Source organism: Pseudophryne corroboree, chromosome 7, assembly GCF_028390025.1.
Source record: "Pseudophryne corroboree isolate aPseCor3 chromosome 7, aPseCor3.hap2, whole genome shotgun sequence".
NCBI classification, from domain to species: Eukaryota; Metazoa; Chordata; class Amphibia; order Anura; family Myobatrachidae; genus Pseudophryne; species Pseudophryne corroboree.
The window spans coordinates 348,377,876-348,393,277 of NC_086450.1; the positions used below are offsets into that span (position 1 = coordinate 348,377,876).

Genomic DNA, 15,402 nt, shown 5'->3' on the forward strand with positions numbered 1-15,402 from the left:
TAATGGACAAAACCATGTGCACGGCGGGAGGGGGGCAGATGTAACATGTGCAGAGAGAGTTAGATTTGGGTGGGTTATATTGTTTCTGTGCAGGGTAAATACTGGCTGCTGTATTTTTTAAATGGCAATTTAGATTTCAGTTTGAACACACCCCACACAAATCTAACTCTCTCTGCACATGTTATATCTGCCCAATAGATAAAGTTCAAATAGATTTTTCTGCTTTATTCCTTATATATCTGAAAATCATAGTGTACTTAGCGGGGCTCCAGTAGTAATAGGCATGTGCTGGAGTTCTAGTTGATTACTAGTGAACATAGCAGGTGTGGATCGCAACTTCTTTGACATCCAAGGAGGGACAATAAAATGTGTGCCTGAAATTGGGGGCATGGCCTCATGGTAAGGGGGCCTGGTCATGCGGCAAGCACTGCGATCGCAAGCCACGCCCCTGTTTTTGTCACTATGGGGACATGGACAGCGCTTAGTGAGATGCTGGCCATGCCCCCTGTCACTCTCTTGTCGGGGAATAGGTGCTTGCGCACAGCATCTATTCAGCGCTGCTCAGCTCAGAGCAGCGAGTGACAGGGGGGATCTCCCAACTGCCCTCCAACCGCTAAAAATCACACCTACAATATTAAAGAATAAATGCTCTTATAAGAATATACAATCGGTTCGAAGTGAACAGCCAATACGCCAGTTGTAACCCGACGCATTTTGTTGTGGTGCTAGATAGCGTCAATCCAGCCTCATTCTATCATTTGCTACCGGATCGTTTTAGCATGCTTGCTTGAATTCATGGTGGCGTGTTCATATAATTGCACTAGGAGGTGCACTTTGTTATGTGTGTATTTATGCCCTGACTGGCTGTGTGTTCTGTTTGTCCGCATAGGCATCCTGCTCTTTCCTGACATACAGGGAGTCGGGCCAGTCAGTGTTGGGCTGTGTGTAGCATGATAAGGTGCGCTTTAATGAAACCAGTCTGGGTTAAAGTGGCATACTGCCCCTGAGCTGACCACTCCTAAACAGGACCACACCTTCTGGGCAGGAGGGAGGATAAGGTGTTGTTTTACTGCAGACTTGTTAATCAGTCACTGGGTCTGAATTTTTCTGTGCGTGCGCACCCCGGGAGCACAGTGAGATGCTAAAAGCATCTCTGGGCTGCGATCGCCTCTGCCTGATTGACAGGCAGAGGCAGTCATGGAGTGGGAGGGGGTGTGCCAATGCTTTAGGACGCCATTGGCGGGGTGCGGTCTGGACAACGCAAGCATGTCCGGACCGTTGAGGGGGCGGGCTGCGGCAGCATTGTGACGTCACACGCAGCTGCTGCGACCCGGGACACGGTGGGTAGCTCCCTGCCAGAGTGCAAGAGCTGCGCAGGCAGGGAGCTACGCGCCTGGTGCAAAAGCATCGCCGCCATGCAATTCTTTTGCTCCAGAGCAGGAAGGGGAGGGGGGGGGGGGGTGGTGGCAGAGCCAGACATGCGAGGCAGACTAGCCCTGTGCTGGGCGTCCCCCCGCATGTCTGAGAAAATGATCGTAGCTGTGCTAACTTTAGATCTGAATTAAGCCCACTGTTAGAGAAGGAATAAGGAAACTGGTCACCAGTAAGCTATTTCTAGGCACATTGTTACTATATGATTATAGTATCATATAACCCATCATTACCTGTTTTTTTATCCTTTAGGCCTCTATCTATGGTGAAATAGGTGAAATACTTAAAGGGACCAAACCTGCTCTTTCAGATAAAACAACTGTTTTTAAGTCTGTAGGTAAGTAACATACTGAGTTTTATGTAAAGAAAACTTGTTCAAGCAGGCCTGAAAATCACCATGTTCAGTGTAGTATAAGTAGTCCATGGGCTTGATATCCAGATGATAGGTCGACAGTCAATAGGTTGACAGTCAATAGGTCGACCATTATTGGTCGACATGCATTAGGTCAACATGGTCAAAAGGTCGACATGGCAATGGTTGATAGATACATCATTGTTGACGTGTTGTTTTTACATTTTGTTTAATTTTTTACTTTTTCATACTTTACATAACAGAAGTCCTAATGATAGGTCACATGACAAGACTGCAGCATAGCCAACCAACAGGACTTAGACATGGGGGTTCAAAACTACAAAACACCGAACATGTGCAAATCTTGGTTTTGTTCTGGATTATTTATTTATTTATTTATTAACAGTTTCTTATATAGCGCAGCATATTCCGTTGCGCTTTACAATTAGAACAACAGTAATAGAACAAAACTGGGTAAAAACAGACAGACAGAGGTAGGAAGGCCCTGCTCGCAAGCTTACAATCTATAGGGATAGTGGCCTGACACTGAAAAATCGGGTGTTAGCCACAGTCAAATCCTCATTCTTTCTTCTGAGGAACATAGCCAGAATCAAGCACTAAATTCCCTCAGAAGATCTGCCAAAAGTCACACGTGCATTTGTATCATCATGCCTCGTCTACTGCAATGCCCTCTACCCTGGTCTCCCAGCAAAAGAATTGCGACACTTACAGATGGTACAAAATGCAGCTACCAGGCTATTAACCAACCAACTAACCAACCCCGTCCCAGCCACATAATACCCATTCTCTACTCCCTTCATTAGCTACTTGTAAGATGGCAAATAGTTTTCAAGATTGGCTAAAGGGGAGTACTAGGCTATTTCAGCCTAAAAAATAAACGATAACGACATACCTGTAAATGTCGTTATCATTTATTTTTAGCCTGAAATCATCCAGTGTGTATGCGGGTGATATTGATGACTGATGAATGATGCGTGCTCCCGCATGCCGTTCAGCGATTACCAATATTGAGCTGACATGCAGAGCAACCCGTCAATGTCGGAGTGAGCTGCATGTTCGGAACAAAAACGTTTAGTGTGTATGCACTACATTGTTGAATGCTATACCGTTCAAAGATATAATCATCCAGTGCTGCCAATCAGGAGTCGCCTAGTGTGTACCCGCCTTTACTGACTTTCAAAGCCCTACATGACCAGGGCCCAAGGTACTTGAAGCAGCTTCTGAGTCCTTATTGTCCCACTCGATTACTACTATCTCTAGATGAAGGACTATTAACAGTACCCAGAATCTCCCTAAATTTTTCTGTGGCTCAAGCTTTCTCTCAGCATTGTGACTCCGACTCTAAGGAGCTCTCTTCCCTGCACAGTTGGAAAAGACCCCTCTCTAGAATTCTTCAAAAACAGACTGAAGCCATTTCACTAATATCTATTGTTAAGGGCCCCATACACTAGGACGATATTGCCCGATTTCAGGCATTTGGCCCGATATTTCAGCTGAAATCAGGCATTTTGGAGGTGTTTCTGATCCGATGCGTGTTCCCGTGAGCATCGGATCGGATCCTCCAGATTGAATGTGCTGCACATTCAATCATGTCCGACGCCGCAGGCATGGCTGGGATCGCCCAAGATAAATCATATGCAAAAGGACAGCATACGATGTATCTTGGGCGATGCTGCCCCCCGGGAGGATGCCGGGGTGATCGCCTGCGACATGTCAGACTGACATGCCGCGTAAGTGTATGGGGCCCTTTAAACTTGTTTTGTATTTTGTGCTGTAAAATAATGTAAAGCACTTGGAGTCATATTGTGTGTGGATTTTATATGTCTGGAATGTTTCCTTTAACTCCGCTGTCCTGGCAGTACAAGGCAAGAGTCTGGCTATGACATCAGCATCATCTGAAATCTGCCTGTGTCACGCACATATATACATATATAAATAAATACAGGCATACTACTGTATGTTAATGGAATAATGGTCTACTACACTTATTCTCAGTATAATGTTCAGGTTTCATGCCCTCTAAGTAACAACATGTTGAGTACAGTTCTGTTTGATGAGACACTATTCATCAATGTCACCTCTACATGTTCCGCTATTAAGCAGCAAGTGGTCTTTGCTGTGAGAAGTATTTGTTTGGTTCACCACTGTTTAAAGGACAAAACCAGACCTTTCCTATCTTATTTTCTTTAGGAAGCGCTACCCCATGATCACAAAAAGATATATGAATTAGAGGCATGCTCTGTGTCCATAATAAATTATTCATATGGTGTTTTCGTTTTATGTAGGTTAGATTATTACTACAAATGTTCTTACTGCTAGAATTTAGCTCACGCATAAAGAGGACGGTTGGGCTAAACATGACAGCTTAATACCAGGCAGTTCATTTCCTGGAAAATGTTGCATCTCAGTTCATGGATAGATAATTCAATTTTTCTTTCAGGCACAAATCTGTACATATATTAAATATAATCACTGCATAATTAAACATTCTAATTCTAGTCATGATAGACAGAAAGTAGTCACACTGAGCAGCGCACAGACACAGAGCAGTTTAGGACACCGTACACTGGGGAGGATAATTACTAAACTACAGGTTTTTAGAAATGGAGACGGTGGCCATAGTAACCAATCAGATTATAGCTATTATCTTCTAGAACAGGCCTGGCCAACCTGTAACTCTCCAGCTGTTGTGAAACTACACATCCCAGCATGCCCTGCCACAGTTTCGGCATTTCCTAATAGCAAAACTGTTGCAGGGAATACTGGGACTTTCACAATAGCTGTAGAGCCACAGGTTGCCCAGGCCTGTTCTAGAAGGTGTTAAGTACAATCTGATGGGTTGCTATGATCTCTAAAACCCTCAACTGTGTGAAAATGACAAAATGGTGGTAAGGTTCCTATAGCGCTAAGTGGATAAGAAAAGCAAGAGTATAATTTACTGTTACGGTGTATCTTGAAATGCAACAATGATTCGTACATGTAGAAGAGAGAAATACGTGAACTGCAATTGTGAATTATTTTAAGAGGTAACAAAAAATAACACTTGAAAAGTAGTTTATAGACAAAAACCTGGGAAAATCTTTAAAACAGTTCACAGGTTTATTTGGGTTGGGGTTGGGTGAACAGCGGTTGGGATCCCAACGGTCAGCATACAGGTGCCGGGATCCCAGCCGCCAGAATGCCGGCAAGTGGGCGAGCGTAACAAAGCCCCTTGTGGACTCAGTAGCTTGATGTGCTTGCCACAGGTTCTATTCCCACTCTCTGGGTGTTGTGGACACCCACAAGTGGGAATAGCCCTGGGCCCCCTGCCAGCATTCTGGCGGTCAGGATCCCAGCATCGGTATGCTGACCGCCGGTAACATGACTACATCCCGTTTATTTGACTAAAGTACCAAGCATTATAGACAGAAAAAAACAATGATGCCAGATGATATAGACTCAAAAAGAGCAAATACAATAATGATTAGAGGGGTATATTTACTAAGCTGAGATGTTGCCCATAATAACCAATCAGATTCTAGCTTTTATCTTCTAGAGCAGCTAGATAAATGATAAGTGTAATCTGATTGGTTGCTATGGGCAACAGCTCCACTTCTACAAAACTCATACCTCAGTAAATACACACCAATGAATCCCCTTATCCACTTGTCGCTATAGGAACCGTGCCACCATTTTTTTTTTAATTCTAATCATGTTTACATTTTTATGAATCTGATTGTTGTTTTCTTATTTAGGAAAATGTTCCTAAAACCTGAAATGATTATATTTCAACATAACAACATAATGGTTATTAGTATCAATCCACATATTTGGATGCTAATCAGTATTTGAAAAACCCCAATGTTACCATAATTACAGTATATCATAATTATAAAACTAATAGTATCCAAAAAATATGGTAATCTGTAATGTATGTTGCTTCTTGTAATTGTGTATGCTTTTCCTTTTAGGCATGGCAATTGAAGACACTGTCTCTGCAAAGCTTGTGTATGATTCCTGGGTATCTAGTAATAAATAAGTCTAGAACCAAACACTAAAGTTTAGTATCATAATGCTTTCTACAGCAAATAAACATTTCCAATAAACATATTTTCTTCTCATAAATTGCTATTCAGCTCTTACGTTTATTATTCCCACAGCATCATAAAGTCTTATACTACACCAATTAAACATCATTATCACTGTGATGTCTAATTAAATGTAATTTGATGTCTAGTTGCTGTAACTTGCCGGCACATCAGCATGTATCATTCCCTTTTCATATAAATCATTTTTTTCTTCTAATAATTTTGGGAAAATTACATACTGTAGATAATTTAAAAAAAAGTGATTTATAACAATAAATGTCATTTATCAAGTAATCATTTTGTTTGTCAGTTATATAATTACATTTAGTCTAAATATTTATTGTTACAATTATCATGGTGATCTGTTTGAAACGATTAGATAAAACTCACTACAGTATCTGCCAAAAGGAAACAAACAGCCAATTTTGCATAAAATCTGAGTGCTACCATAAAGAAGAAAGTGGTGCGAAAAAATTCTACTAGTCTCAGCTAATCACAATATACTAGTTTCCTGTAAGTAACTGTGGCTAGGGGCAAATTAATCAGTTCTTTATTATATTCAGCAATAACTCGCATGTCCTAACAGTCTCACTAGACAGGGGTGTCACCCTCAGGTAGGTAACCGCCTCTACTGTTAAGCTCAGGTGTCCTTTCTTCATCTCTTCTACTATGCATGTGGGCTGAGCCGGTAATATTAGCTTAGTGCACAGGTTCTCAAACTCGGTCCTCAGGACCCCACACGGTGCATGTTTTGCAGGTCTCCTCACAGAATCACAAGTGACATAATTAGCTCCACCTGCGGACCTTTTCAAATGTGTCAGTGAGTAATTAATACACCTGTGCACCTGCTGGGTTACCTGCAAAACATGCACTGTGTGGGGTCCTGAGGACCGAGTTTGAGAACCACTGGCTTAGTGCAATAATTGTCTCACGATATGACCAAATGCACTTGATGATTTAAGCTCCCCATGGCTTTCTCTAATATCCTGCTTAGAACTGTGGCCATTGTAACCTCAGCTACAGCTTTCTTTCTCATTGGTGGTCATTCCGAGTTGATCGCTCGCTAGCAGTTTTTAGCAGCTGTGCAAACGCTATGCCGCCGCCCACTGGGAGTGTATTTTAGCTTAGCAGAAGTGCGAACGAATGTATCGCAGAGCGGCTACAAAGTTTTTTGGTGCAGTTTCAAAGTAGCCCTGAACCTACTCGGCACTTGCGATCACTTCAGACTGTTTAGTTCCTGTTTTGACGTCACAAACCCGCCCAGCGTTCGCCCAGCCACGCCTGCGTTTTTCCTGGCATGCCTGCGTTTTTCCAAACACTCCCTGAAAAAGGTCAGTTGACACCCAGAAACGCCCACTTCATGTCAATCACACTGCTGCCACCAGTGCGACTGAAATGCTTTGCTAGACCTTGTGCAAAACGACATAGTTCGTTGTGCCCGTACGACGTGCGAGCGCATTGAGCCGCATGCACAGAACTGCCGTTTTTTAGCCTGATCGCTGCGCTGCGAACAAATGCAGCTAGCGATCAACTCGGAATGACCACCATTGTCTTGAACGTTTTAGTGCTTGTTTAGCTCAACTGCAGTCAACCTCTAGGTAAGGTCAAGACTATATTGATCCTCTTGAAGGTGGACTCATTTTAAATAATACATTAGATAAATGGTTCTCAAACTCAGTCCTCAGGACCCCACTCATCTCACGTTTTCCAGGTCACCTGGTAGGTGCACTGTGTATCACCAACTGTCATATTTTAAAAATCCACAGTTGACCTGGAAAACGTAAACTGTGTGGGGTTCTGAGGACCTAGTTTGAGAACCTGTGTATTAGACTATAAGTTTTCTCAAGAATCCATGTCAGAGAATTAGGTAAAGCAATTTACTCTTCCCATTCTGCCCTTTACCTTCAAATGAACAATAATATAGTACTACTAAGTACTAAGGGGTGATGTATCAAGCAGTGGAAAGAGTGAAATGGATCAGTGAAGTTGCTCTTAGCAACCAATCAACATATCTACCGATCATTTTATAGAATGCACTTGATAAATGCTACCTTAAAGCTGATTAGTTGCTATGAGCAACCTTTTCAGTGGTCCATTTCTCTGCTCTACACACTGCTTCGTACTGTACATTAACCCCCTTGTCATTAAGCTGTAAGGGGCAGGCCACCAAATTGTGCTTAATCAAAGGGGTGTTACATTACAAAGTGCTCTGTGTAAAAAAATTATGGCCATGGTGACCAGCATGTTAAAAGCCGAAAGTTCCAAAACTAGGAAGCAATCAGTTAATTGGCCATTTCTATTAAATTTATGGTTATTACTTCAGACTTACTGAAATGAAAGTGTGTTGCCTACGTATAGCATAAGCAACCATTTTTTGGGCTGCCGCTGCACCAATATTTAGATCATGAATCCATGGATGCAGGGCAAAATTATGCCCTGTGCCAGCCCCACCCTTAAAACTTGTGATGTCATGATGAGGGGTCAAAGCTGCTAGGAGAGGGAGCGGAATATCACATATCAGGCTCTTAGCCTGGACCCACTTCAGTCAGGATTTCGTGCCCAACACTCCACAGAGACAGCACTGACTAAGGTAGTGAATGATTTAGTCACTGCTAAATCTAAAGGCCATTATTCACTACTTATTCTCCTTGATCTCTCTGCTGCTTTTGACACTGTTGACCACTCTCTTCTCATACAAACACTACAATCCCTAGGTATTCATGACACAGCCCTTTCTTGGTTCTCATCCTACCTATCTAATCGCTCCTTCAGTGTCCGTTTATCTGATTCCACCTACTCTTCACTACCTCTCTCAGTTGGAGTACCGCAAGGCTCAGTCTTAGGTCCTCTGCTTTTCTCTATCTATACCACATCTCTTGTCAAACTAATCAACTCTTTCGGATTTCAGTACCATCTGTATGTGGATGATACTCAAATCTACCTATCCTCCCCAGATTTGCCACCATCTGTATTGGGCCGTGTCACTGAATGCCTTTCTGCCATTTCATCTTGGATGACATCTCGCCACCTCAAACTTAATATTTCCAAAACAGAATTAATTTTATTTCCACCGGCCAATAGTAGTTACCAACCTGATATCTCTATCACTGTTGAGAACTCGGCAATCATCCCTACCCCACAAGCTCCCTGCGTAGGTGTCATTCTTGACTCTGAACTGTCCTTTGTTCCCCACATTCAATCTGTCTCAAGATCATGTTACATACATATAAGAAACATATCCAAAATACGACCATATCTTACACAAGACACAGCAAAAACTCTAATCCATGCTCTCATTATCTCCCGCATTGACTATTGTAATAGTCTCCTGAACGGTCATCCCAAAAATAGGCTCTCTCCACTACAATCCATTTTGAATGCAGCGGCGTGGCTAATCTTCCTCGCTAGACGTTCATCGTCTGCAGATCCGCTCTGTCAGTCCCTCCATTGGTTACCAGTATTCTACCGTATTAAATATAAAATACTTTTACTGACATACAGTACAAGGCTATTAACCAAACTGAACCAACATACATCTCTTCACTCATCTCAAAATATCTCCCTACCCAACCTCTCCGCTCTGCACAAGAGCTGCGTCTCTCATCCATACGTATTACTTGTTCACACTCAAAATTACAGGACTTTATCCGGGCTTCACCCACTCTGTGGAATGCCCTCCCACGCACAATAAGATTCGCCTCTAGTCTCCAGACCTTTCACCATTCGCTGAAAACTCACCTCTTCAGACAAGACTATCAAATTCCAGACCCACCCACATTACCGTCAGTGCTTCCCTATCTAATTACATCCTCTCTGCACAGTACACATAACATCACATATCTTGTCTTTCTTTACTTTCACACCGTCGTGACACTTGGCCAACATTTTGGGGTGATCATATCATACAACCCATTAAGAACCTAGCAATCTGTTGGACCATTATGCAATAGGTAGCATCTATCCTTGTGTATCAATGCCTATTTCCTTATAGATTGTAAGCTTGTGAGCAGGGCCCTCCTACCTCTATGTCTGTCTGTTTTTACCCAGTTTTGTTCTATTACTGTTGTTCTAATTGTAAAGCGCAACGGAATATGCTGCGCTATATAAGAAACTGCTAATAAATAAATAATAATAATAGACTCAATTACAGGGTCTGTCAGTGTCACGTCCCTGCCATCCGTGCCGTGGAAAGCAGTCCCACAATTTTGCAGTGGAAAGCAGAACCTTACAGAAAAGTAATATTGACAGTCTTGTGTGAAGAGTAATATTCCTGAGGGTGAAATAGTGTCTTTGTGCGTGCAACCATAATGGAACTTGCAATGCAGCTTCTGCTGAATTTGTCCGTGAGGAAGTTAAGTTGTCTCACTCTACTAAGACTGTAGCAGGTAAAACGAGCTAAACTGCATCTGAAAATAAAGACTTCTGTGGAGATCGAATTTCATCAAGTGCTGATGGAACTTGCTGAAATTGTTCATCATATTTTCAAGGCCCAAAAAAGCGGATGCTCAAGAAGATTTGAGAGATAGGAGCCTTATTGAAGTGGCGGATAGCCATCAAAATCATGAAATGAAGTTTGTGGATCAATGGAAAAACCATTCAAGCATGATTCTTATCTGCCGTCAAATTATATGTTTCTATGTTACCAATATTATTTTTACACATCTTATGCATTGCATTAAATACAGTGCAATTTGGCAAACACAAAAAAAGTTTTCATCATTTTAAAGGGATTTTATCATGAAAACTGATGTGTAGAACTTGCATTGCGTTAGCAACCTAAATGTCACAATTTGATTGACAGGAAGTGACCGTTTGTGGGTGGTAACATGGCATTTGCGGAGAGTGGCTGGAAAAATGCAGGCGTGTCATGACGGTTTTCAGGGCGTGTATCTGATGTTATCTGTGAATATTGCGATGAAGAACATGGCGCCTGGTGCAACTGCATTTTTATTATTTTGAGTATGTTGGGGTCAGCCGCAACCAGCAACGGACTGGGGAGGGGGCACATGGACACAGCAAATGGGGGCGTGGACTCATGGCACACCCCCATATTGCTTAGCAACGGGGCAAGTGTGGCGACGGCAGCAGTGGACAAACCAGAGACCCGGGAGCTGCGCTGAGCGCAGCCTTCCCGCCTCTCCGTGGACCTGACCGGCCCACCAGCCCTTCTGGCATTTGCCAGATGGGCAGTCCGGCCCTGGCCGCAACTGTCGATGGTGCTAGTTTCTTGCTTATGGATTGGGATTCTGCTAATGCCATGGTGGGCGTGTTTTATCCTTTGTGGGCGGCTCGTCACATGTGATTTTTAGCAGAAGCAGTTTTCTGAAAATCGCTGTCAGTCTTAATAGCGATCCATAGTGAATTAGGCCCTGAGCGCATACAGGGAAGAACAATATAGATCCATACATATACCGATCACACCTATACTTATGACTGAAGTGGCGCAACAGGGTTTTAAAGAAATCCAGTTTAGAAATAGTTAACTGTGTGCATACCGATGGCTATGTTAGATGAAAGTGAGTAAGTGAGTGAGCTAGTAGTAAGTCAACATATACATAGAGGGATGGTGCACTGAAAGACGCATACTACTCTGCACATGTGCAAATACAGGAGAGGCGTCACTTACATGTTTGACACCTGGTGCATGGTGCCGTCAGAAGAGGACGTGACTTCGCAAGATGGGAGCATGGCTACACTTCCCGACCCCCCGTTTCCGTCACTAAGGGGGTGCGAGCGGTGCTGGCTGACCCTGGAGACTACAGTGCCGACTTCTTCACGGTGACAGAAGCCGGACACTGCACAGAATGTTAGAATGCAGCACCCGGCTTCTGTCACAGAGCAGGAGCCGACACTTTGGTGACACCTGGGTGTGGGCCGCACCCCCGTTGTGACGCCACTGAAATACAGTATTATACAGGAAGCTGGCACCCATCAGACCAGCGAAACACGTTGGGCTTTTCTTGTAGAACCACAAGTACCAGAACCTTCATCCACATCCCGGCGATATTTGGACCTAACAGCCTCCACTGGATTAAATTCCTACACAAGTTTTTCACAGACTCTGACTCGTCCCCATCTGCTATTTGGTCTCTATCTGCACAGGATACCTAGGGGACCCTATCCGGAAATATGTCTGGTAAAATACACTTACAAACTAATGAACTTGTGGGCAATTGTGGATTTATGTCCTAGCCAGGGACTGTGGACACTGTGGGGTATATTTACTAAGATTCGTAATGTTCAGAATTTGTTTGAAGTTGAAACACGACTGACATCGGTAGTGTGAATTTGCAACTTTTTGTTTTTTTTTACGACTCATTTACTAAGCGTTCGTAATTTGTGTTTTCGTATTTTCCGATGTCGATGTCATTCGTAATATATTATATGTGATCGCGGCCGACTCTTGTTTTTTCGGCCGTATTTTGTTGGTTTTTTTACGAATTCGTATCTTTAATTTCCACGGCAGTGTTTTTGACCCTTCCCGGCCGCGTTATTTTCTTACTTTCGTTTTCGTCACTCGTCCGTGATTGGTTGTGTTTGTCATGGAGGAGTGTCTGTGCTCATTAGTATAAAAACGCCCCTAACCAGCCGCCCCTCGTGGGTTTAGCTAGTGGAGAGGTGAGAGGAAGTTGGTGTTTTGGAGTTGGTGATTTGTTGGTCGGTTTTGGAGGTTTCTTGCAATTGTTGAGTGCTGTATTGTGTGTGTAAGTAGTCTTGTGGTAATTGTTGTGTAGTCTCTTAAAAGTTTGTGTCATTTTTAGTGTTTGTGCATTTTACTTTCATTCTATTGGTGTGTGTGTGTGTGTGTGTGTGTGTGTGTGTGTGTGTGTGTGTGTGTGTGTGTGTGTGTGTGTGTGTGTGGTTGGTGTGCAGTGGTAGTGGAGGAGTGTGTTTTGTGTTTTTTTTATTAGTGTTATTTGTTGTTTGTCATTATTATGTCCCAGTCAGAGGTGAGTGAGAGGGAGGAGGTGAGTGAGGTGGAGGAGGTGAGTGAGGGGGAGGAGGTTAGTGAGGTGGAGGAGGGTGAGGTTGCTGCTGTGGCCTCGAGTGATAGTGACAGTGATGGTGGTGTTGCTCCGCAGCCACGCACCACTACCAAGACGGGCAGAAATGTTAAATTTAGCTTTGCGGAAAATATGGCTTTGGTGCATGAGTTGATGCGCCATCATCGCCAGCTGTTTGGGCGTGATGCGGCCAAGGTGCCTTCGCGCAGGAAAACTGTTCTGTGGGGGAAGGTTGTAGCGGCAGTAAACAGTGAGGGTGTGGTGAAGAGGACCGAGGACACGTGTCGGAAGAGATTCTATGACATCAAGCGCCGTGTCAAGGCAAAGATGGCAAAGGAGGCTAAGTCATCCAGGCAAACAGGGGGTGGCCATCCCTTTATAGCGTCTTATCGGGAGTGGGAGGAACCTGTGCGGACCCTTATTCCGCATGAAGTTGTTGGTGCGACTAATGTGCGGGATTCGGATCGTCCTAGGCCTGATGGTGAGTTTATTTTTACAAATCTGTTATATCTGCATATGTTTTTATGTCTAATTAGTATTTTAAAAATAATATCGTATTGTTAATATATTTTTATGTTCTAAATTGATTATCTATTTGTGTTTTTTTTTTAAATATTTTGTGTTTGTATAGTGAGGTGTTAGGTAGTAATGTTTTTTTTTTTGGTTTCTTTGTTTAATGTCTGCTGTATTTTACTTGTCTTTGTGGCCAATATGTTAGTGTAGTTGGCTAAGTATTGTATGTTTTATTTTTATAAACATTTTTCGGTTTTTATAATTTTATTTTCAAATTTACTCATTAATGTAATAATGTAAAATATATGGTAATACATGTGTGTAGATTCAGCTGTTGGCCATGGAAAATTAGACTACTTGGCTATGTTTTTGTCTTTGGAAATGGAACCTCATTAGCCTGTTTACAAAAAATGAAGCAACCCATTGTTTCAATATTTATTGTTAGAAACTGTACCCATAATGGTAATCTATGTCCACATCACTAAATGTTGCTGCTTACAAAAGTACACACTGTAATTAAAGGTCATAAACACCAATGTATCATTTTTACAGTACGAAAGCAAGCCACCACTTCAAGAACACAAGCAACACTGTCAAGAGCTGTGGATGCTGGCGATACAGGTAACGCAAAAATGACACCTGTTAATGTGGACACCACAAAAAAAAAAAAAAATCTAATGTTTGCATTAATCCATAGGAACTTCAACATCGCATCACAGTCCACAAAGACGTCCTTCACAGGGGTCTGGCAGCCACACGAGCAGGCCTAGCAAGAGACGTCATCCTGATGTCGCACCAACACCAGCATTAAGCACACCCCCACGTCGTATTTCAACTGTGTTGCCTCAGCCACCAGAACACATTTTGGAGAGTGCTCAATCACCGGGACCACATTCCCCTCAGCTGTCTGGTGAGTAAACACAAAACACAAATTACACATCAGCCAAAAAATGTAATAATCCTTGTACTTATCCACAGCAGCTAGCACATGGCTTGCAAATTGTTAAAATCCAAAAATCACTAAAAAATTTTTGCAAATTTAGAGTGTTCTCTTGCGCCTTACAGTAGTATTGTGTTGTCATTATTTATTTGAATAGTAAAATATTGAGCTTCAGATAGATTCACACCCTTTCACAATGGTGATAGAATTCATATTGTCATTTACTGTTTGAAATTTTAATGCAAGTACGATATGGCGGGTGACAAATCACTTTTTTTCATGGTGTAAACTTTGTACCTCTGTGTGATTGTTTCGTAAGTGTGGTATTTGTCAAACATGTGTCCACTTTTGTTTTGAAGTCATTTTTGTCAACATAAAAACCAACATAATTGGCCTTTTTGATTGTGTATACGAGTCTTGGTGAACATCCTAATTTGCTTCAGAAAAATGTTTGACAAACAAGTCTAGAAAGTTAAACTAAATATCAAAACCAGCATAATTTTCGAATACACTCAAATGTTGTCCCCTTAAACCCCATACAGAACCAGACATCATGCCCCCGGAAGCCCAGCAGGAATCTGAACAGGAAACATACACCCTCCATCTGCAAGCAATAGATGTTAACCAACCAAGCACGCCTCAGGAAAGTACCCCGCCACCTCAAATGTCACCACACCCACAATTGAGCCAAACAACCCCCCCGCAACAACCTGAACCATCATTTTGGGTAACATGGAACCAACATGGTTTAGGGTTAGGCTGTGGGAGGGGAGGGTTAGGCTGTGGGAGGGGAGGGTTAGGATTAGGCTTTGGGGACGGTTAGGGTTAGGCTGCGGGAGGGGAGGGTTAGGCTGCAAGGGGGGGAGGTTAGGGTTATCCACGGGAGGGGAGGGTTAGGGTTAGGCTGTGTGAGGGGAGGGTTAGGATTAGGCTTTGGGGAGGGTTAGGCTGCAGATGGGGAGGTTAGGGTTATCTGCGGGAGGGGAGGGTTAGGGTTAGGCTGTGGGAGGGGAGGGTTAGGATTAGGCTTTGGGGAGGGTTAGGGTTAGGCTGCGGGAGGGGAGGTTTAGGGTT

At 43.0% G+C, this 15,402-nt stretch overlaps 1 protein-coding gene and 1 long non-coding RNA gene across 3 annotated transcripts in view; both read left to right on the forward strand.

The window, feature by feature from the left end:
* CRYM (crystallin mu) overlaps nt 1-5,889 on the forward strand; it is a 168,420-nt gene extending 162,531 nt beyond the window's left edge. Inside the window, exons 7-8 of one of the 2 annotated variants that reach the window (XM_063934419.1) lie at nt 1,684-1,768; nt 5,755-5,889. In XM_063934419.1, coding sequence (XP_063790489.1) covers nt 1,684-1,768; nt 5,755-5,822 — 153 coding nt within the window. In that variant the 3' untranslated portion in view covers nt 5,823-5,889. Of the gene's footprint in view, nt 1-1,683; nt 1,769-5,754 lie in introns of those variants that run through there. The other variant, XR_010182081.1, reaches the window with a different exon arrangement.
* Nucleotides 5,890-13,937: 8,048 nt separating this feature from the next.
* Nucleotides 13,938-15,059, forward strand: LOC134943679 (uncharacterized). The gene is made up of 3 exons (XR_010181675.1): nt 13,938-14,009; nt 14,086-14,298; nt 14,871-15,059. It is a non-coding gene; the product is annotated as an uncharacterized LOC134943679 (long non-coding RNA).
* Nucleotides 15,060-15,402: the final 343 nt, after the last annotated feature.